Source organism: Musa acuminata, chromosome BXJ1-3, assembly GCF_036884655.1.
Source record: "Musa acuminata AAA Group cultivar baxijiao chromosome BXJ1-3, Cavendish_Baxijiao_AAA, whole genome shotgun sequence".
Lineage (NCBI taxonomy): Eukaryota > Viridiplantae > Streptophyta > Magnoliopsida > Zingiberales > Musaceae > Musa > Musa acuminata.
Window position 1 is genome coordinate 41306086 of NC_088329.1, and position 21451 is coordinate 41327536.

At 42.4% G+C, this 21451-nt stretch overlaps 2 protein-coding genes and 1 long non-coding RNA gene across 6 annotated transcripts; all 3 read left to right on the forward strand.

Annotated features, from left to right (window-relative positions):
* Positions 1–690: 690 nt before the first annotated feature.
* Positions 691–5482, forward strand: LOC103978906 (glutamate--tRNA ligase, cytoplasmic). Its single transcript, XM_009394860.3, has 6 exons — positions 691–963; positions 1770–1866; positions 1963–2116; positions 2363–3474; positions 3561–4025; positions 5078–5482. Exons 1-6 carry the CDS (start codon positions 827–829, stop codon positions 5288–5290), a joined length of 2178 nt encoding a protein of 725 aa, XP_009393135.2. The 5' UTR covers positions 691–826; the 3' UTR covers positions 5291–5482.
* Positions 5483–7579: 2097 nt separating this feature from the next.
* LOC108952307 (uncharacterized) lies at positions 7580–12166 on the forward strand. Of its 4 annotated transcripts, none has more exons than XR_010494335.1 (7): positions 7580–8832; positions 9214–9408; positions 10245–10358; positions 10653–11220; positions 11444–11640; positions 11733–11796; positions 11884–12166. It is a non-coding gene; the product is annotated as an uncharacterized LOC108952307 (long non-coding RNA). The 4 variants fall into 4 exon arrangements; XR_010494334.1 differs by having other exon boundaries at positions 7580–7937; positions 8031–8832; positions 10653–11640; XR_010494336.1 differs by having other exon boundaries at positions 7580–7937; positions 8145–8832; positions 10653–11640.
* Positions 12167–18035: 5869 nt separating this feature from the next.
* On the forward strand, positions 18036–21442 carry LOC135631274 (cation/H(+) antiporter 19-like). Its single transcript, XM_065138807.1, has 3 exons — positions 18036–18342; positions 18895–19893; positions 19980–21442. Exons 1-3 carry the CDS (start codon positions 18154–18156, stop codon positions 21186–21188), a joined length of 2397 nt encoding a protein of 798 aa, XP_064994879.1. The 5' UTR covers positions 18036–18153; the 3' UTR covers positions 21189–21442.
* The last annotated feature ends 9 nt before the right edge of the window (positions 21443–21451 follow it).

Below are 21451 nucleotides of genomic sequence, written 5' to 3' on the forward strand. Positions count from 1 at the left end.
TCATACGTAGCCCTTGTCATATCACTCACAACTCTAGCAATCCATTTTTTTATCCCATGGTTGGTTGTCCCTTTAGCTCGTAACCCTCATGTGGGGCTTATTGTTTGTCGCTAGCACTCTTAACTCTATTTTCCACTTTGCAATTGGTTGCATAAGGGTTTGGCGTCACTATCTATGGCTCTTGTGTGATGGTTTACTATCACACTTTTATCACTAGTTGTATAGTCTCTTCATGCCCTCTTCTTATTGTCGATCACGTGTAAGGAAGAAGGAGAGACAACTCGTCTTCACCCATGATCTCCATCGTTGGCCAGGGTCATTGCACCTCTATCATTGGGTGGCCTTAGCAGAGAAGGGCGACCAACAAGACAGAGGCACAACTAAGGGTTGGGCGAAGGACAAAGGATGATGATCGATAATAATAAAATGATCATTTTGAGAAAGGGGTGCTATGCCAAAATTTTTCAGCCCAGCGAACAATTCTCAAACTTAAGTATTTTTTCGAAAATTTACCTTTTTTAAAATATTTATTATGATTTAAAAAAAAATCGTATAGCCAATCTCTTGGTTGAGATGGTATGGCTTATTGTGGTTGTACTTCATGAGAATCGGATCTGAGACAAATCGGACTGCGTTGGATCCGATCCATTTAATGGCCCCTTACGTCTGTTTTGGTACCCACCGATTTGATCCCGCGTAAAGCTGGCGCAGCGATAAAAAATTTAGCCGTCAGTGTGGAAAAAGTTAGCGTTGGCTTCAGCCACAACCCTAATTCCCATCGAAGCCAGCGGCGGGAAGAAGATCAGCACACCTTCTCTGACTAGCAATGGAGCCGAGCGTGGCGTTCGCCGCCGACAGCCCGCCGTTGTCCGTCATCGCCGCTGCGAGAGTCGCCGGCGTCGCTCTCTCGACGGACCCCTCCCTCCCTTCCGGCTCCGACCCCGTCCTCCGCCTCGCGTCCGGGTAAGAACTCTACCTCCCTCCTGCTGCTCTCTCGTTCTTGGACGGTCTCATGCTTAGGATCCCTTCGGCGAATGCGGAAAATCTTGTTGTTGATTCCGATTCTCTGCTGTGTACAGTCTAATTATTGGCGTGCAAATGAAGTCAATCAAACATAGATCTTGTCGTCTGCGGATAAACTTTGCCGTCGAAGAATGCGGCGATTCTATTTTCTGTTCCTGCTAGATCTCTGTATAGAAAACACTGTAATTTTGATTTTGCTTGAGGGTTTTTGCTGGTCATTGAGTGTATAGGTTATGTTCCTACGGACTTTTTTATTTTTCTTACTCAACGGGTATGCGTGTTACCGAATCCCAATTCTTTTGGCTTCCTTTGCGGATTCTCTAATCTCACCTTTTCTTTCTTTCTTTTGTTTTCTTTTCTGCTCTTCTATGCTGGTCTTGGGTGGAAATACCAATTGACTCATTGTGATCTTTAAATAAAAAATAGACAAAACAAGAAAATTATTATTTATTAAAATTAGCGACATTACTATTAAATTATGCATTCACTTTAATAAAAACATAATTATTAATTTAAGAATATTGTGAGTTACTAAATCATAAAACTTTATTTATAAATTTTAATAGTTGCATATACGTATCATAAGATTCAATTTTTATAAATTATAGGATATCTGACTTTGCAACCCCTTTTATGATCCTAGGTAGGTAAGCGAGTTTGATATTTGATAACTTCTGCTTTTGGATATCTTTGGTTTCTAAGTCACTTTATATACCTAACTTTTTTTGGTTTGCTTGATGATACAGAGAGACCTTGCAGGGTACTAACTCTCTCCTGCGCTATATTGGGCAATTTGCAGCTCTTCCTAATTTCTTTGGGCAGGATGCATTTGAAGAAGAGCAGGTATTAACACCATGGCTTAGTGTTTGCTTTTGAGGCATTTTTGCTTCTTGGATCACTGAAGATGCATGACCAACTGTCCATTGGTGTTTTTGACAGATTAATAAATGGCTCAAGTTTTCTTCAACCTTTCTATCAGGCTCTGAATTTGAGAATGCTTGTGCGCATGTTGATGGACATCTAACTTTCCGAACCTTGTTGGTCGGTTTTAATTTGTCCATTGCTGACATTGCAATATGGTCTGCTCTTGCAGGTAGTATCTTAACTTCTGCTACTTGTTCTATTTTTTTTCATGTGTATGCCTTATATTTCACAGACAACCTTTCTGCTTGCAGTGGTAAGGCTGCATATATTGACCCTTCTGATGTTCTGCATTAGCATGAGCCTTGTGCATGATGCTGCTTTTTCTTTTTTATACATCTTATATTTCTAATATTAGTCTATTATTGGATTCTTATTGATATTTTTTATATCATGATACTACCTCCTATCACCATAGGCACTGGGCAGAGGTGGGAAAGCCTTAGAAAATCTAAAAGGTATCAAAATTTAGTTCGTTGGTTCAATTCCATATTAACAGAACATGGAGATGCTCTGAATGAAGTCACTGCTGCATATGTTGGGAAAAGAGGATTAGGTAAGTTTCCTGTAGGTAACACTAAGGGAATAGTAAGCAGTGGCAGTTCCAAAGAAACAAATGTGCGGTCTCTGCCAAAGGAAACTGCTGGTGGCTTTGAAGTAGATCTTCCTGGTGCAAAAGTTGGGGATGTGTGCTTGCGGTTTGCCCCAGAGCCTAGTGGGTATCTCCACATTGGGCACTCAAAGGCAGCTCTGCTGAACAAGTACTTTGCTGAGAGATACCAAGGACGGCTAATAATTCGCTTTGATGACACAAACCCATCAAAAGAAAGTAATGAGTTTGTTGATAATGTGCTGAAAGACATTGAGACAATGGGCATCAAGTCTGAAAAGGTTACTTACACATCAGATTACTTTGAGGATTTGATGAAAATGGCTGAAAAGTTGATATTGGAAGGAAAAGCTTATGTTGATGATACACCAAGGGAGCAGATGCAAAAGGAGAGGATGGATGGGATTGAGTCAAGATGTCGGAACAACTCTGTTGATGTGAATCTTGCGTTGTGGAAAGAGATGATTGCCGGGTCTGAGAGAGGTCTGCAATGTTGTGTAAGGGGTAAGCTGGACATGCAGGATCCTAATAAGTCCCTTCGAGATCCTGTTTATTATCGCTGCAACCTGGTTTCTCACCACCGTATCGGGTCTAAGTATAAGGTCTATCCGACATATGACTTTGCTTGTCCATATGTTGATTCTATTGAGGGCATTACCCATGCTCTTCGATCAAGTGAATATCATGATCGCAATGCACAGTATTACCGTATTCTTGAGGATATGGGCCTGCGAAATGTCCAAATATATGAGTTTAGCCGATTGAATATGGTATATACACTTCTTAGCAAGAGAAAACTTCTTTGGTTTGTCCAAAATGGTAAAGTCGATGGATGGGATGATCCTCGCTTCCCAACCATCCAGGGCATTGTACGTAGAGGCTTGAAGGTTGAGGCACTAGTACAATTCATTCTTCAACAGGTCAGTTGCATCATAATTCCCTTAACCTGTTGTCCTATGAAACATATTGATTTCATTATTTATGCTTAGCATTTCCTTTTGTGCAGGGTGCTTCTAAGAACCTGAACCTAATGGAATGGGACAAATTGTGGACCATCAATAAGAAGATAATTGATCCCATATGTCCAAGGCATACAGCTGTCCTTGAGGAACGACGTGTAATATTAATCCTTGAAAATGGGCCCGAGAAGCCCTTTGTTAGGATTGTGCCTAGGCATAAGAAATATGAACCTGCTGGCCAAAAGGCTACAACGTATACAAAGAGAATATGGTTAGACTATGCTGATGCTTCATCAATTACAGAGGGTGAAGAGGTCACGTTAATGGACTGGGGAAATGCTATTGTAAAAGAAATCAAGAAAGAAGATGGAATTATAACCCAATTGGTTGGTGTTCTCCATCCTGAAGGTTCTGTTAAAGCAACAAAATTGAAGCTTACATGGCTTCCTGAAATTGAGGAGTTGGTTCATCTTGCACTGGTTGAATTTGACTACCTAATAAAGAAGAAGAAGGTAAGTTGCTACTGTTTCCAAGTTAACATGCTTGATTTTTTCTTTTTGTGACTATTTGTTCATTTATCATCATACTTAGTTTCGTCATACCTAGAAGGTCAATATTTCCTCTCATCTATATCTTCTGATATATTACCGAGTTATTCATTTAGTAACCACAAGATCAATTGCTTCCCATTCTGGCTAAGCATGTTTTCTATAAGATGCCACTGAAATTTCCACTTGACATAGTGACCTTTTTTATATGATTTCATCATGTGTATCAGGCAATTCCAAACTCTTGTTATTTATGAGTTCACTTGGCAGTCTGCATATAATTAGGTTGGGAACTGAAATTTAATGTTCTTAAAGTGAGTTCTATATAATCAATTCAAAGGGAGAGAACTGCATGCTAAGAATTCAAAGATCCTCCCTGTTTTTTTGTAGAATTAGAAAATCGGTATCTTTCCAGCATCTGAAGTATAGTAGAACAGTAAGTATTTTGTTTGTTAATGCATTTTATATTTAATTATGTGATCGAACATGAGAAAGAAACTATACAAACACTGAATAATCTTAAAGGGGTATTGTCTATTAATAGAACTTGGGAAGTGAACCAGTGTTTTTCTGATGGGAGAGTGGTGGCCTTTAAATATTTGGAAATTGATCTTAACCTGTCAAAAAAGATTGCAGTTTTGAAGAGCGGTTCATACGTCCACTTATGCGCCCGCATCTGCAGGTGCAGTCGATGGCTTACACCCCATTACCTATATGTGGTGCCAGTGGGTGGTTGCCCTCATTTGCCTACATATGTTGGGTTCTATTCATCTACTCTGCTAGTTGTATCTTTTATTTTTAAACAGAAAACCTTCAAAAATAGGTTGATGCTTCCATGAGAAAAGAAATATAATTGAAGTCGACGAATATTTTACCAACTGGTCGTGGTCATTGTTCATGTTACAAAAAAAAGAATTGTAAATAGACCTCATTGTTTTAACATCCTAATGCCTGTGGAGTATGACATTTTTCTTGTGGCATTTGAAAAACTGTTGATTGATTTGGTGGAACTACAGCTTGAAGAAGGGGAAGACTTTCTTGATAACTTAAATCCTTGCACAAGATGGGAAATCCCAGCCCTGGGTGATGCCAACATGCGGAACCTGAAACAGGGTGAGGTAATACAGCTTGAAAGGAAAGGCTACTACAGATGCGACGTGCCATTCTTAAGGCCTTCTAAGCCGATTGTGCTGTTTGCGATCCCAGATGGAAGGCAGCAGACATCCTAAACTCAGCCACCGAAGCAGCTATTGGTCCAATTTATGCCCGTGTTTGAATTTGGATCAGTATTTTTGTTTATGGTTCGTTTGGACATCAGGAACGAGACTTCCTCTCCTTTACATCCCATTTTGGGCTTATCCAATGCAAAAGTTGATGACTGAAACAATCCTTAAGATCTTTGAAAATCCATACTTACACAAGTGATGTGTACTGAGAAAAATGTGAAAGTCCCAGCGTGCTTGCTGTAGTTGATCATGATATCCTGCATGAGTTGGATAAAAATATCTCATACAGCCGGAATAAAACTTCATCAACAACATTTCTGCATGGTAAATGTTATAGCTCTGTTACTCACTTGACATCTTTATAGTTACATTTTGGATGCTACGACCACAAATCCATGGTATTTGCGAACAGTTCATTTGTCAACTCCCTTTCTATTTTCCTAACTTCTCACTGAAACCTACTACAATATTCTTATACAGGTAAAACAACCACCAGTAGTGGCAATTACAAACTTCCCCATTCCACTTCATCAAAGTGGGCAAATGTTATTCAGATCTTTTAAAGAGAATTAATTATTGTAGTAATAATTTCAGATGGAGATTATTTTGACTTTTTTAAACAGGATTACTCGATTCTTCTTGTAATAAAATAATCAAACAAGTTAATTGTTCTACAATGAGAAAATAGTTTCTACATGCATTTGCCAACAGCTCATTCCCTTGATATAATCAAATTCTCCTTTCAACATTATATAATTAATTTATCATAAAAATCATCATTGTTATTTATTTTAAAATTTAAATATAATTTTGAAGTGGCACAAAAAAGGAAGAGGGCAAAATAGAAATTACAAACTAATTAATTATATAGATTTTTTATTACGAGGAATCCTTATCCCTCCTTCTGTCATCCTCCTTAGTTTGTAATAGATTTTTTATTACAAACTAATTAATTATATAGAAATCAGGGTTCGTCATCCTCCTTTCGAGCTAGACATTTTTAGTATCATGGTTCTTAGACTTAAAAAATTTATATTGAAATCTATACGATTATGAAAATAATTATTTAACCTCATTTATCCTAACATCGTCGATTTTATGGAAGATACAATATGTGGCATCGTGGATGGTGGTTGTGGTGGTAGTCGATGGCAATGAAGCAATGGTTGGCCTTGTCGATGTCAATCCGAATATCGACGACGAGGAGGAAGATGAGGCATTTACATCAACACCGAAGAAGAAAGAGGAGGAAGGTCAGGCATTTGCATCAATACCACACCACTTTACCTCCTCTTGCTCCTCCGAGGCCACTCTGCATTTGCGTCAATGCCGGAGGAAGAAGAGAAGGCACGTGAGGCATTTGTGCCACTGACAACGATGAGGGAGAAGGAAGAGGAGGTAGTGAGGCATTTGCATAACACCATGCTCAAATCCTCAGACTATCACTTCATCCAGTGGCATAGTGGATTCGAGAAAAGGATGGTGGGCGACAAGAAGGAGAGAGAGGTTGTGAGCGAGGTCAGTGAAGAGGAATACTTGCTTCGAGTTCTCAGGCTTTAGCCGACACACGAACGATGCATACGTCTCGACCATAGAGGCATGGTCGCTAACTTGCTTCTGGATCAACTCCACCCGCAATTAGAGGGGATCCAATCGGACGAAAAATGGAGGCCCAAATAGTACAAATCTGATGATGGCAGAGACAATAAACCCTCATCCTCCTTCCCGCTCACCTCCGATACCGTGGTGGTGGGGGAGAGTATCAGAAAGATGGCGATGACTGATACAACGAGTGAGATAACGAAGAAACGATGGGATCATTACGGTTAGCCTTTGAATTGTGAGAATTATCATTTTGGCTAGGGTTTTGAGATTGATCGTTCATATTCACTCTACCTCACTTGCCTCCTCTTCCTCCTCCCTCCTCGTTGTTGGCAACGTAGATGTCTCACCTACCTCTTCTTCCTCCTTCGGCTTTGACACAAATGCAGAACAATTTCAGAGGAGGTAGAATGGTGTAACGCCAATACAGATGCCTCATCTCCCTCCTCCTCTTCCTTCTTGTCATCGATATTTGAATCGACATTGGCAAGGTCGACAACCATGTCATCGTCAATCACCACTACAATAGTCACCCACGAATTCGTCATCATCGTTAAAATTATTTTTTTACTCATTTTATGATAAATAAAATTAAATATTTTATTTTTCATAATTATAAAAAAAATTAATATAATTTTTTTAAATCTAGAATAAAATAGGTGTAAGCTGTCGGGGCTAATGTGTAACTCCTCCCTCTTCGCTCTCGCTCGCTCTCTCCCGATAGAGTGACGTGAGAACAAAATGCTGGCGAGCAGCGCTCCTCCTCCTCCCCTTCTTCAGATGGACCTCCCCTTCTCCTCCTCTCTCCAAAGCCCTTTACTTCCTCCTCTTCTTTCTCCGACTCGGCGCCTCCTCGCCCTCCGCTGCTGATGTGGCTTCTCCTTCGAACACCCCCATCCCCTCTGCGGAGGTCCTCTCTTGGAAACCCCCTATCGCCGATGATCGACAGGAAAATGAGCAATCCTTGTCCTCTCCCCCGCTTGTAACCTTCGTGGATTACAATTCCATTCATGAGGCAGAAACCCAACCTCACGTTCTAAAGAACGCGGTAATGAGTTGGTAAAAAACCCAACATGCGATTTTATTTTTCCTTTTGTTGAGACATACACATTGTTGAGCTGGTCATGATTGGTGAGGACAGGTTGATGGTTGCTGCTTCTTCATTAAGAGCTGGTCTTCATACTATGAGATGTTTTATCCTGATTCTTTCTTATCAATCGTCTCCTAAGGTTGCAGAGGTTTTTTTATACCGCAGAAGTTGATGTGAGTCGGCTTGCATTACCGCTCGGTACGCAGTCCGATAGAAGACCAATATAGGCGGTACATTGGTATATCTTTATATATCATGTGTCTGGTATCTTTGATACAACACAGTACGTACTGTACCAACAGCTGATCGGCACACTGGTATGGACCGGTAAGATGAACCATAGATGTGAATGAAGAGAGTTGCGCCTGCTGGTGGATCTCTTCGAGGTTTCGGAAGGCTGAAAGGCACAGAATCTGAAATCCTTGATAAAGGAAACCTCCAAAAATTATATGGAATATTCTCAAATTGGAAGTGCCACGATTGCTGGAGATTCATCTTCAAGTGATGCCAATCGAATAGATTCATTTGGTTCTGGCAGAGCACAGGGTGACTCTCCTCAGGATTCATATTTGAAGGACAATTCAGCAGTGAATGAAGAGATTGAAGCCACAAATTCTTTTCGCTTGAATTCTAGAGAAGATGATTATGCTTCATTTCTAGACAGATCTGTTCCAAGGAATGCTTCCTTCATGGGATGGGGAGGTGCTGCTTAGCTGGCCAGTCGAAGCAGCACAGTAAAATGGCTACTGATGCTGGATTTTTTAGCAGGAAATCTTTCAAAGATGTCGATTGCACAGATGACATGGTCGGTGCTTTGAGGGGCCTGATGTTCCTTCGCCCTTCACATATTCAGGTGTTTCTTAGTTTCGGCTGAGAAAATTTGCTTTACTTTTTCTTCTGGTCTATACCGGAAGTCTCACACTATATGATAACCTCTGATCATGTTTGATAGGATGAACCCCTTATAAGCTTGCTTAGTTTCTATGATCTCAGAGAATCATGATGCTGTCAAATCTAGTAAATTTGATCGAAGAAAAATTTTATGGGTTTCCTCTCATGCAAACATTATATAAATTCTGTTCAGCCAAATTCTCATATTAGATCCTTGGCTTGCTTCTGAATCTGTCCACAATTATGTCAATGAAATTATCCAAATTGATCACTGGTTTGATTTGGGAATAAAGTGGCTTGTGGAAACTCAAGTAGCACTTTTATGTATTTTTTAATACTGCAGGCAATGGCATATTGACCTATTATAGAAGGAAAGACTTGTGTTATTACTGATCAGAGTGGATCTGGTAAGACATTGGATTATCTTGCTCCAACTATATAATGCTTAAGACAGGAAGAGATACTAGGGCTTGGTAAAGCATCATCAAGGAGCCCAAGAGTGATAATATTGGTTCCTACTGCTGAATTGGCTTCACAGGTTGGTGTTTGGTGTCACCATCACCATCTTTTTCTCTCTTTATCGTTTTTTCTCTCTGAGCCACCAATAGTTGAACTTGATCTATACCATTTAGTTTTGATGGTTTGGTTAAAGGTGGCTAGTTTGCTGTAATTAATTAACCAACTGTGAATGCAGAATTTTGGCTTAATCTCTGGTCATTATTGTTTATAGGTGAAATATCAAGTGATAATTAGCAGTTTGAGAAACCAAATAAGTGACTATTGACATGTTTAAGAAAAACACGGATGAATGCCTTTACAACAGTATCATAAGCTACCAAACACGACATCATTGATCAATCTGTCTGTATTATTTGACATTAATGAGAAAGAATTTATTGTGTTTTGTTTAGTTTTAAAAGCACAAATAAAGTTAGAAACCAATTATTGGTCATAGACATGCAGTATCATCCCTTTGCATGCTCTTGGGATATAGCCAGATAAATAACTCTGTACAGCAAGGGTATGTATAACACTGTGCAGATCATGTGTATCCCAAGATCATGCTCTTGCGATATACTTCGTTCATGTATAATCCTATGCAGATCACTTTTATGTTCTCCTTACTCTTTCTGACACAGGGAATGAAATTAATCTAAATTAAAGTTGCCAAACTCACAAAATTTGTTAAATGAGAAATCTAGTGGACCTACATTGAAATGGAAACCAACAGCTTGTCCCTTTGTTGTTACAGGATAAATATCTTGCCGCTCTGTCCTTCAATTAGATGAATGATGGCCATTGCCTGTAGCAATTAACTTGATTTGGAACTTTTACTGACCTACATTTTCACTTGCAAGTTCTTGTTGACTGCAGTGGTGCTGATGGGGAGGAGAAGAATCCAGATACTGCTTTGAAAAATAAGAAATATGTTCTTCTGCAGCTTTTAGAAGAATGGCAGTTCCTAAAACAATTGTTTTCTGCAATAAGGTAATGTTGAATTTTTAAATTTATGTTTTGACTAATTAGAAACATGGAAGTTATAAAAATAAAACAGAATGAGTAATGTAATCATGCTGACTGGACATAGTATTGCTTTCTTACTTCGGCAAATTTAAGGTCCATCTTAAAAGAATGTGTCTTAGCCGAGGAGCCCTTCATATGTTGACTTCAAGTTGGCAGCATCTTTTGTAATAGTAGGCAATCATTCCTCGAGTTCTGCCGATTGCATCCAACTGGGTGTCTCCTTTTTATGTTAAGCAGTTACCTTGTTTTGTTCCACAGATTGAAATTTGCAGAAAGGTCAAGAATGTGTTGAATCTCTCCGGCAGGAAAGGATCTCAAATCAAAGTCTTGCCATTCCATGCCGCTATAGCTCAGGAAGTACTCTTATCAAACATGAGGGTTTCTTAACTCATGTTCAAAAGATTTAATGTTTGTGATCTGCACTGACAGATAACACAAATGTGGCAAATATTGTATTCATTGTCTCAAAATTATCTATGTAGCTTGCTTTAGAAAGCATGAAAATTAGAAAACACATCTGATTTACTAACGCATGTGACTTGTTTAGTTTCATAATCCTCGAATTCTGGGAGCCTGCTCCAAATCTAGCAAAGTGTGTAGCGAAAAAGAGTTGCTCAATAAGCTATAATGCTGGTGTTTAGATAGCAGTTTAGCTGGTTTAACTTTTATCACATGTCCTTTACTCTTGTAAGTAATATACTGTCATGGCTTCCGGCTAATGAACACTTTACCGTAGCTCATTTGAGTTGTCTTACTTTGATTGTGGTGAAATAACCAATTGCAGGAAAAGGCATGGCTGACAAACTGATATTGCATGCTGAATTAGGTATAATAGCATAGTTTTTTTAAGACCATACACATTAATTAATGATATATTGAAATCCTTGGTTACAATTATCTTCATCATGCCCTCTGCCTTTTTCTTTTTTTTTTATCTTCCTATGCTTCTGTTGAATAAAAAAGAAAGAAAACCGAGAATCTGGGTTCGGTAGGTAATGACATGGCAATTAGTCCTTTTTTCCTCACTGATATTGATGATCTTTCGACAGGGCATCACGGGGCATAGACTTTGCAGGTGTGGACCATGTGTTACTCTTTGACTTCCCTCGTGACCCTATCGAGTATGTCTGTCATGTTGGAAGGACAGCTCAGGGCGCCGGAGGCAACGGCATGGCCTACAGACAAAGCAGGTCTCCTTGGCCAGGAGGATTATGGAAAGGAACAAGAAAGGCCATCCATGCCATAGGTGACTGCTGCTTCTCTCTTCTCCAAACTGATGATCCTCTCTATCTTATACCACAGGTGCTTGACCGATGCTCCTGTTTCTTGTTTCAATAGCGAGATGACAAAGAGAAGCTGTCAAGAGCAACACCGTGTACCACCGAAAACCTGATTGGTTGAGGTAATCTTTCTGACATCATCTTTTATGCTTCAGTTCATCCTAAATTCTCATAAAATTTTTCATATCATGCTCTGAACTTACAAATAGCTGATTCTTGAACTCGAGAACACCGGCTTTCTTTCTATCTGCTGGTTGTGGGATTGGAGAACTACGAGCAAATAAAGTGGTCGACTCATCTCCAAGCTGTATCTTCATTTCACAGCTTTTCATTGTCATGAAAGATTTTGGCACATATCAACCTTATCTATTTTACATTGTTTTTATCTACACATCATGTCTCTGATCCGATGGATCATTGAAACATTCCATATCCCCACAAGTGTAAATTATCAACTACATCAGCAAGTACTAGGATCAAATGGTTCTTGTATGGACATCAAGATCCTCACAAGTGTCAGTTATCAATTACAATCGATTTACATTCAATATTATTTGTGAATGATCATCAATAAATTCTGAAAGAATTTATTCCTTAATCATGCTTGATGTGATGTCTTTCCATTGATTGGATATGGTCTAATCCAAGAATGTTCATGACCAATTCGCTTCAATTACCAGCTCTCATATTCATCCAACTTCTCTCGGAGAACATGATATCAAAAACCAAAAACATTGTGAGTTTAGCATTGCTCGAAAAAGTCATCGTTTCAAATTTTTACGGAGGCGTTTGATACGAAAAATATTTACTTTAATACATATGATAGCATAGTTTGTAAAAAAAAAAAAAAAGTATTAATAACAATTAAGTCATATGGACATCAATCCAAAATAGTAAATTAGAAAAATATTTCTTTCAATTAAATCTATTATAAAATTTCAATTTGGCTACAAGAATCGATGTCAATGATTGTTTATTCAAAACTTTTACCGTTTTGGAATCTAACTAAATCGTCAAAGGGATCACGTTGAGAATCCCACCCAATCTTGTTTTTTGTATAGATCAACCACTAAACAAATACCTGAGTCGTTTTTGAATTGATCTTGTCATCATCCACATCCCTTACATCAATGTCTCATGACTTGGTGCTTGGGAATAGGGGTGATCGTGACTTAGAAACTATCGATTTTGATTTTCAAATCATTTGTTTTGATTTTTCAAACTAAAAATCAGAACTAAACTACACAAGTTCAGATTCTGGAAGTGAACCAGAACAGTTTATTCCGATTCAAGCAGTTCCGATTTTGGTTCGAATCATCAATTTTTTTTATTAAAAATAATTTTAAAATATAAAATATATATATATTTATAATTTTATTTTAAAAAAATAAATATATAACTATAATGAGTGTAGTAGCATACAAAAAAATTATATGAAATTATAAAACTATAAAAATTATAATCAAATAAATGACATTATAAAGATTCAAACTAAGGTTTCTTTAATTTAAAATCAACACTTTAATCATTATAACATGAGCACTCTTTTTGTTTTATATATATATATATATATATATATATATATATATATATATATATATATATATATATATATATATAATTTACTCTATTTAATCAATTTTTTAAAAATTAAGTGCCAAATCGACTCAAAATGATTTGATTCCATTCCAAATCAATGAACTATCGGGACGGTTCGATTCCGGTTTCGGGTCATCCCTACTTGTTGTTGGTGAACAAACGTGTCGTGGTTGGTGAGTCAGCACGGCCTGGTCCACGGGTCAATGTCCGGAGTCTTTTGTCGACCGAGCTGGATGCCGAGGTCGATCGGGCCCTTACGACGGCGTCTTGATCAGTGTCTCTCGGTCCGGGTACTAGTTGATGGCTTGCCTTGGGGATTTCGGTTGGCAACTTCCGAGGTCAGGACGCTCGCGGGTCGTAGGTGGTTGCTTTCCTGCAAAAATGACCTTCGTCGGGTGATTTCCGATTTTGGCCCCTCCGACGAGCAAGTCAGTTGTGGGTCAAATTGTTTCTCTCCTTTGAGCGGATGCCGACCAGGGGCTTTTATACTTTTGTACGAGGGTCGGTTGCGCGCAGGTTCGGTGTGGCCCCTGATCTTCGAGAGTTGAGACGACACTTCTAACCGACTGTCGTCTCGAGACGCACGGAGCGACATCAGACGGCACCACCTCGAGTTCTCGGGACGGGACATGTCGAACCCGTGTCTCAGTACGGATTTTGACTTGGCGTGTGGGGGTGTTCCCCTTACTGATTCTTGGGCTGGCATGATGGCACGTGGGTCAAACAATATCTTGGTATGGATTCGTGTATGACATTAACTATGACGCGTGTTGGTTCAAAATATTTCTTATCACTTAGTGATCGAAGCTGTGACGCACGGATCGTCGCATTCCCACACGCCTCCATGTCGACTTGGAAACCACACCCTCGAACGCCGAATCCAACGCCACCCATCACTGCTACTCGTTCATGGTGGCGTGCTACTCGTTCACGTCGCACTCACCACTAATTTGAGTCGCATAGGCAATTAACTTGGCTCTTGATGTGGGCACTCACCATTCGTCATATTGCTTTTGTACGATATATTTTAGTCCTTTGAAGAAAGTGTTTTAGCACGATCTTCATCGATTATTGAATGTCAATTATTAGTCAAAACTTTTAATTTATCTAAATATCATTAAAAATTCCTCTATCATGATGCTTAATCTTAAGGATATAGTAGATATTTTAATCTATTAAAACTCATATAAGTATATATTATTATTATTATTATTGTTGTTGTTGTTGCTGTTGATATTGAGTGAATAATGTGGAAGATTGCATGTGAAAGGTGAGTAGGGTCAGAAGAAGCCCCATTCAATCCACATTTGTCTTGCTTGTTGCGATCGACTTGCGGAGCTCTCCAAAGTTCAATGCAACCAAATGCTTATGCAGTTGAATGATAAGTCTCCATCGTCTGAAAGGGAGGAAGAACATTTGTCAGTGTTAGGTAAGAGTAGTTGATGCGTCACAATGATAACCATACTTTTCAAATGTTCTGATATGATTCGAGCATGATTCATTTAGGATCCGAACTTGAATCCGATAAGAACCTAAGGATGACCAAGCGGAAGATAATCTTCGCACTCAAATAAGTTATTGCATCATACGTCAGATATGAACGAGTTACTAGTTAAGGATAGAAGATCCACGTTGGATCTAATAAATTTATTGATCTATCTAACTTTAGCAATTCCATATTCTATTATAGAGTTGGATCGAATCATGTAAATGAACTCTCCCCGGAAGTCGTCGAGATACTTGGAGGCATTGGTCATCATCTGCATGGCTTACGTACATCTTACGTACGACACCATGCGTGCGAGTGGGAACAGGAATAAAGACAACTCTATTTTCTACCTCGGTATATAATATTACTCGCATCATTTCAAGCTGTATTCTCCAAATTAATGTAGTGTGTAGAAGATAAACACTGCCCTCGAGCATCACGTCATGTTGTATTCTCCAATTTGATATAGTATCTAGAAGATAAACACCTCTCTCTCTCTCTCTCTCTCTCTCTCTCTCTCTCTCTGAAGAATTCAATGGATATATGAAATGTTAATGGCGAATCTGTGTTGTTACACATCACGGTGAAGTATGAACACACACAGAGAGAGAGAGAGAGAGAGGAGATTCTCTTTGTAACAGTTTGACCTAACCTTAACAAAGACGAGTGGAGTAGTGTGTTGACGATTCAGAGAGGGTAGGCGTGAAGGCCCACACAAGTAAGCATGCTTTTAAGTGCGTGGTTTACAAAGCTAACTCTCATTAATTTCATGTGCTCCATCGTTGTCTTCCAAGTCATGCTCACGGATAGGGTTTTCGCGCATGCACAAGGAATTTTGTACTCCTCTGAACTGCAGAGTTGCAGTCTTCGATTAAGACAGCTTTAAGATTTATTCTCTGTAGATTCGGGAACAAAAAGTCTATGCAGTGGATACAAATCTTGCATGCATAATTCAACATCGGATTTAGATCTTGTACATAGATCTGTTTTATTGCTTGAAGAATCGATGAGAAGGCATCGATGATGTTGTGGCACAGATGAGTTCAGAATGAAGTCTTATGACTCTTGTTCTTCAAGCTCTTTTGTTTAGTACCACGTCAAAGCGTAAGAAAAGATTTAAATCGATTTATAAGAACTTATAACTATCATTAACTTGGACTTAAACATTTGACTGGCAATTCGGCTTATCAAGAATTCCAAAGAGTGGGTGATGATATCAGATAAGATTTCTTGTACGAGAAAATCTCGTTGCTTTGTTGATCATATCCTCTATAAATAGGGAGAACATGTCAGTTAATTTCATAAAAATATATCTTCTATCAATAAAATCTTGTTGTGCTTCGCCATGACTGGTTCTTCTTCCGTCCCTTCACATGTAGATTATTCTATGTATTCTCAAACCTTAAATATTATCGTCGTCAAACTACAAGATGGAACACACCTCAACAACTATGCATTCAATACAAGAAAGAACTTATCCTCTCTCTCTCTCTCTCTCTCTCTCTCTCTCTCTCTCTCTACAGGTTGAGATAAAAGACGGCAAAACCCAAAGTGGCAGACGACCCGGCGACGGAGGAGGAACTGTACGTATAAGATACGAGTCAGATTCCTTGCTTACAGCGCCGAAAAAGTTATCAGATGAAAGCACCGTCTGCTCTACTGCTAATCAAGTCTTCCGCAGACGCACTCTTCACCTCAATTCTTGCCCATAAAATATTACGCCCAAACGGCGTTGACCGGATGCAGCTCCATTGATGTACAGAAATCAAAAAGTCGTCTCTGACTTATTCTGTCTCTCTCTTCTTTAACTCCCAAAGTATATCGAGTGCGTGCGAACGGCTGTAACCCTCCCCCACCCTGTCTCGCTTATCATCATCTTTGGTATCTTGTGTGTTTGGAGAAGTTCTGCTTCGACGGTTGACCGGAGTTCAAGCACGCCTAAGCTGAAGGATGATTGCGTTGGGTACTCTTTGACTTCCATCTTGTTGTCCCCACCATGCACGCAGCATCATCCTTCGGTTGCCAAAAGTCTTCCTTCGGAACCCACACCGGGTGATGCCACGTGAGAATGAGGATATTTGGGTGGGTCCCTCGATGATTGTGGCCAGTTACCTTCTTTTCGTGGGATGCCTGACGTCACATGACAATTGGTAGCTGAGGATTTTTTTGTCTGACTAGGAGGCCACATGTCCGGATGTGATTGGAGACGAATATTATTTTCAAAATAATTGAAGGATATATATACTCCTAAATTTTAAAAGGGGCAAATATGTTATTTTCAAACTTCAAGAGTATAAATATGTGAATGGATCTGGATGATCCGCTAACCCGACACCGCAGCAACAGAAGTATGGAATCACGTTGACCAAACTATTGGATCGAATCGTAATTCTCTATCAATACGCAGATCCAATATGTTGTAGCTGATATGTTACTGCTCACATTTAGATCTGCATTTGAGTTCGTACTTCCTAATCGATGGATCCAACCCAATAGCACACCGGAAGCAATACACACTCGACTCGGTCCATGACAGATGTGTGTATGTGGTTTCTCCTGAAGAATTAGATTACAAGGAGGAGGAACATGCCAAGTTTGATACTTCAAAGGATAGGAATGAGTCCCATGTAATGTGTTGACATGCAACCTAAGGAGTGTCCAATATAATAATAGAATTTAACGTTGTCATCAGGGTTGACTTGAGCAGGAGAGGAGAACAGCAGTTCATGAACGTTGTATAGCTTTCTGTTGTGTGTTACGACAGCTTGTCGGAACAACTCATCACTTCTAATTAATCTTTGAGAATAAAAAATGACGGAAAAATTGATAAGGTCAACATGTAGAATTGTTGACCCACACATTTGGTTATGCTTTGCTTACACGATTGGGAATAAGCAGATTAGCAGTACGTGACACAGCAGCAGCGATTCAAGATCATTATGTCGGCCGGGAGCAGCTGACACTTTGACTCTCACTTCGAACCGGTTGGTCTTCCATGGCGCAAAAGTCAACGGCGTGTAGTATTTCCCACGGCTGGTCAATTAAATCGAGCGAATGACAGTTGCTGAGATCATTATTGTTTTATATCAGTGATTAAATAAGGGATGTGATTCAGCCACGTCGATCGCGATCATTTTAATACATGTGATAAAAGTATTGCCATTATCATTGCAGCATGCTGTAGTACACAGAGAAGTCTGCATGCTGTGACACGTGGCACAGTGCTGTTAGCTATAAATAGCGCAGCAGCGCGTCACCAAACTGCACCAAGTCTCTCCGTCAAGAAGAAGAAGAAGAAGAAGAAGAAGAAGAAGAAGCCAGGCTACCTTTTGAGGGACAAAAACCTGCTCTCCTCTTCCTCTCACTCCTCCTCCTCGGTGTCAATATACTTATGGCCACGACGAGTGCGTGTCCGACACCGTCGACGGTGACGTCGAATGGGTCGTGGGACGGGGACAACCCACTGCACCACGCGCTGCCGCTCATCATCCTCCAGATCTGCCTGGTGGTGGTCGTCACCCGAGCCCTCGCCTTCGTCCTCCGCCCCCTCCGCCAGCCCCGCGTCATCGCAGAGATCATCGTAAGCCCCTATCCTCCTCATCCTACTTCGTCTTCCTCAGACAATCGTCCCTTTGTTCTTTTACGAGCCCGATGATCAAGGTGGAGAGTGTTGAGAATGCTTCTCCTCTCCTCTTGTCGTGAATCCAAACCCTAATCTTAAAAGAAGATATCAGAGATCTGGACGTTCTGTGTCCCAACAGTATAATGATTTTAGAAGCTAAAGAGATCTTAGACATCCACCTGTTGTTGCATCTACGGAATCCTGGTACGACTTGACTTTGGATTCCAACGTGAGTCATATGATTTGACTTTGCGTTGCGTGGCGACGTATACGAGCCAAACCTTTAGTTAAAAGACTGAAAGGCCAGTGCCGTGAAATGACAGCAACCTTTGTTGATAGGACACTTATAGCGCTGACTCCGAGGCATTGAATGCACGTCCTATTCCTTTGGTAGGATGGCACAGCGTCGCATGTCGATGTTGCCGACTTTATTGCATTTATGATCGCAAGAAAACTACAGATATATAATAATATGCTTTATGTGCTAAATGGGGGACGAAATGTTTGCAGGGCGGCATACTGTTGGGGCCCTCAGCGCTGGGCCGCAGCACAAGGTTCACGGAGAACGTGTTCCCGAAGCACAGCATGACGGTGCTCGACACCGTGGCCAACATCGGCCTCATCTTCTTCCTCTTCCTGGTGGGGCTGGAGCTCGACATCCGGGCCATTCGCCGCACCGGCAAGGGCGCCCTGGCCATCGCCCTCGCCGGCATCTCCCTCCCCTTCGTCCTCGGTGTCGGGACCTCTGTCGTCCTCCGCTCCACCATCGTCAAGGGCACCCGCCAGGGCCCCTTCCTCGTCTTCATGGGTGTTGCCCTATCTATCACCGCCTTCCCTGTCCTCGCCCGTATCCTCGCCGAGCTCAAGCTCCTCACCACCGACCTTGGCCGCATGGCCATGTCCGCCGCCGCCGTCAACGACGTCGCCGCCTGGATCCTCCTCGCCCTCGCCATCGCCCTCTCCGGCAACGGCTCCCCGATCGTCTCCCTCTGGGTCCTACTCACTGGCATCGCCTTTGTCACCTGCGTCGCCGTCTTCCTCCGCCCCGTGCTCGCCTGGATGGCCCGCCGCTCCCCGGAGGGCGAGCCCGTCAAGGAGTCCTACATCTGCGCCACCCTCACTCTCGTTCTCGCCGCAGGATTCACCACCGATGCTATCGGCATCCACGCCCTTTTCGGCGCCTTTGTGGTGGGCATCGCCGTGCCCAAGGATGGGCCCTTCGCGGGGGTGCTCATCGAGAAGGTGGAGGACCTGGTGTCCGGCCTCTTCCTCCCGCTCTACTTCGTCTCCAGCGGCCTCAAGACTAACGTCGCCACCATCAAAGGCGGCCGCTCATGGGGCCTCCTTGTCCTCGTCATCACCAACGCCTGCGTCGGCAAGATCGTCGGCACCATCATCGCGTCTGTCGTCGCCAAGGTCCCCATACGCGAGGCCGTCACCCTCGGCTTCCTCATGAACACCAAGGGACTCGTCGAGCTCATCGTCCTCAACATCGGCAAGGACCGCAAGGTCTGATACGTATTCCTCTATTCACAATGTATACACCTTTCCCCCCGTCCTATTAGTATGACTTATGCCGACATTATATCGAACAGGTGCTCAACGACGAGACGTTCGCCATCATGGTGCTGATGGCTTTGTTCACCACCTTCATTACCACTCCCATCGTCATGGGCATCTACAAGCCTGCCCGGCGAGCAGCGCCCTACAAGCACCGGACGGTGGAGAGGTCAGATATGGACAGCGAGCTCCGCGTCCTTGCCTGCTTCCACGGCAGCCGCAATATCCCCACCATGGTCAACGTTATCGAGTCATCCCGCGGCACCCGCCGTCGCCGCCTTACCGTGTATGCCATGCACCTAATGGAGCTCTCGGAGCGGTCGTCAGCCATCTCCATGGTCCACAAGGCCCGCCGCAACGGCCTACCCTTCTGGAACAAGGGGGGCAACGCCGATCAGATGGTCGTGGCCTTCGAAGCGTACCGGCAGCTCAGCGCCGTCACCGTACGCCCCATGACAGCCATATCCGACCTCGACACCATCCACGAGGACATCGTCACCAGCGCTCAGCAGAAGCGCGCCGCCCTCATCCTCCTCCCCTTCCACAAACTGCAGCAGATCGACGGCACCTTCGAATCCATAGGCCACGCATACCATCTCGTCAACCAGCGCGTCCTCCGCCACGCACCCTGCTCCGTGGCCATTCTCGTGGACCGCGGCCTCGGCGGAACCACTAAGATCACCTCCAACGAGGTATCCTACACAGTCGCGGTCCTCTTCTTCGGCGGCCCCGACGACCGCGAGGTCCTAGCCTACGGCACGCGCATGGCGGAGCACCCGGGCGTTTCCCTCATGGTTCTCCGCTTCCTCCCGGCCGCTACAGTGGACCAGGATGAGCTTGCCAAAGATGAGGCCTGCATCTCCAACTTCAGGGCCAATTTGCCATCCTCGTCGGCACCCGATGGGTCGGTCAAGTACGAGGAGACATCGTCTTCGGACAAGGCGGGAATCATAGCGGCCATCAAGAACTTAGGCCGGTGCAACATCTTCATCGTGGGCCGCTCGCCGCCGGCGGTCGCCCTGGTCGAGAAGAGCGACTGCCCGGAGCTGGGACCCGTGGGGAGCTACCTGGCCGCCTCAGAGTTCTCGACCACAGCGTCGGTGGTTGTGATCCAGAGGTACGATCCCAAGGGGGACACGTCCACGCTGGTGGAGGAGGTAGCGGTGGTGCACGATGTGCCCGACACACCGCTGGCCTTTGCCACGCCGGAGTCTTCCCTCCACGACAAAGGAAAAGGCAGGTAGACTGGAAGTCGTGGTCAATAATACCATACCACATCAGGCGGCTTCCCTTTGGCGTTGGAGAGGGAAGCGCACCTATGGTTTCATGCTTGTCGATCTCTATTGCCGGCTTGTTAGTTCAGCCTTTTCGTCCATACATAGTGGAGTATGCGATGAGCACGGAGTGTTGACGATAGTGTAATGAGGAACAGCATCAGTGTACGCAGGTAGAAGAGGATGATACATGTCAGCATCATGCTCTGCTCTCTTCACTTGTACCACAACCT

Coding starts and splice junctions, on each gene's coding strand:
- LOC135631274 (XM_065138807.1), top strand. CDS start 18,154: ATGGCCACGACGAGTGCGTGTCCGACACCGTCGACGGTGACGTCGAAT. Junction 18,343..18,894: donor GCGTCATCGCAGAGATCATC/GTAAGCCCCTAT, acceptor AAATGTTTGCAG/GGCGGCATACTGTTGGGGCC. Junction 19,894..19,979: donor ACATCGGCAAGGACCGCAAG/GTCTGATACGTA, acceptor TATATCGAACAG/GTGCTCAACGACGAGACGTT.
- LOC103978906 (XM_009394860.3), top strand. CDS start 827: ATGGAGCCGAGCGTGGCGTTCGCCGCCGACAGCCCGCCGTTGTCCGTC. Junction 2,117..2,362: donor AATATGGTCTGCTCTTGCAG/GTAGTATCTTAA, acceptor CTATCACCATAG/GCACTGGGCAGAGGTGGGAA. Junction 3,475..3,560: donor TACAATTCATTCTTCAACAG/GTCAGTTGCATC, acceptor CCTTTTGTGCAG/GGTGCTTCTAAGAACCTGAA.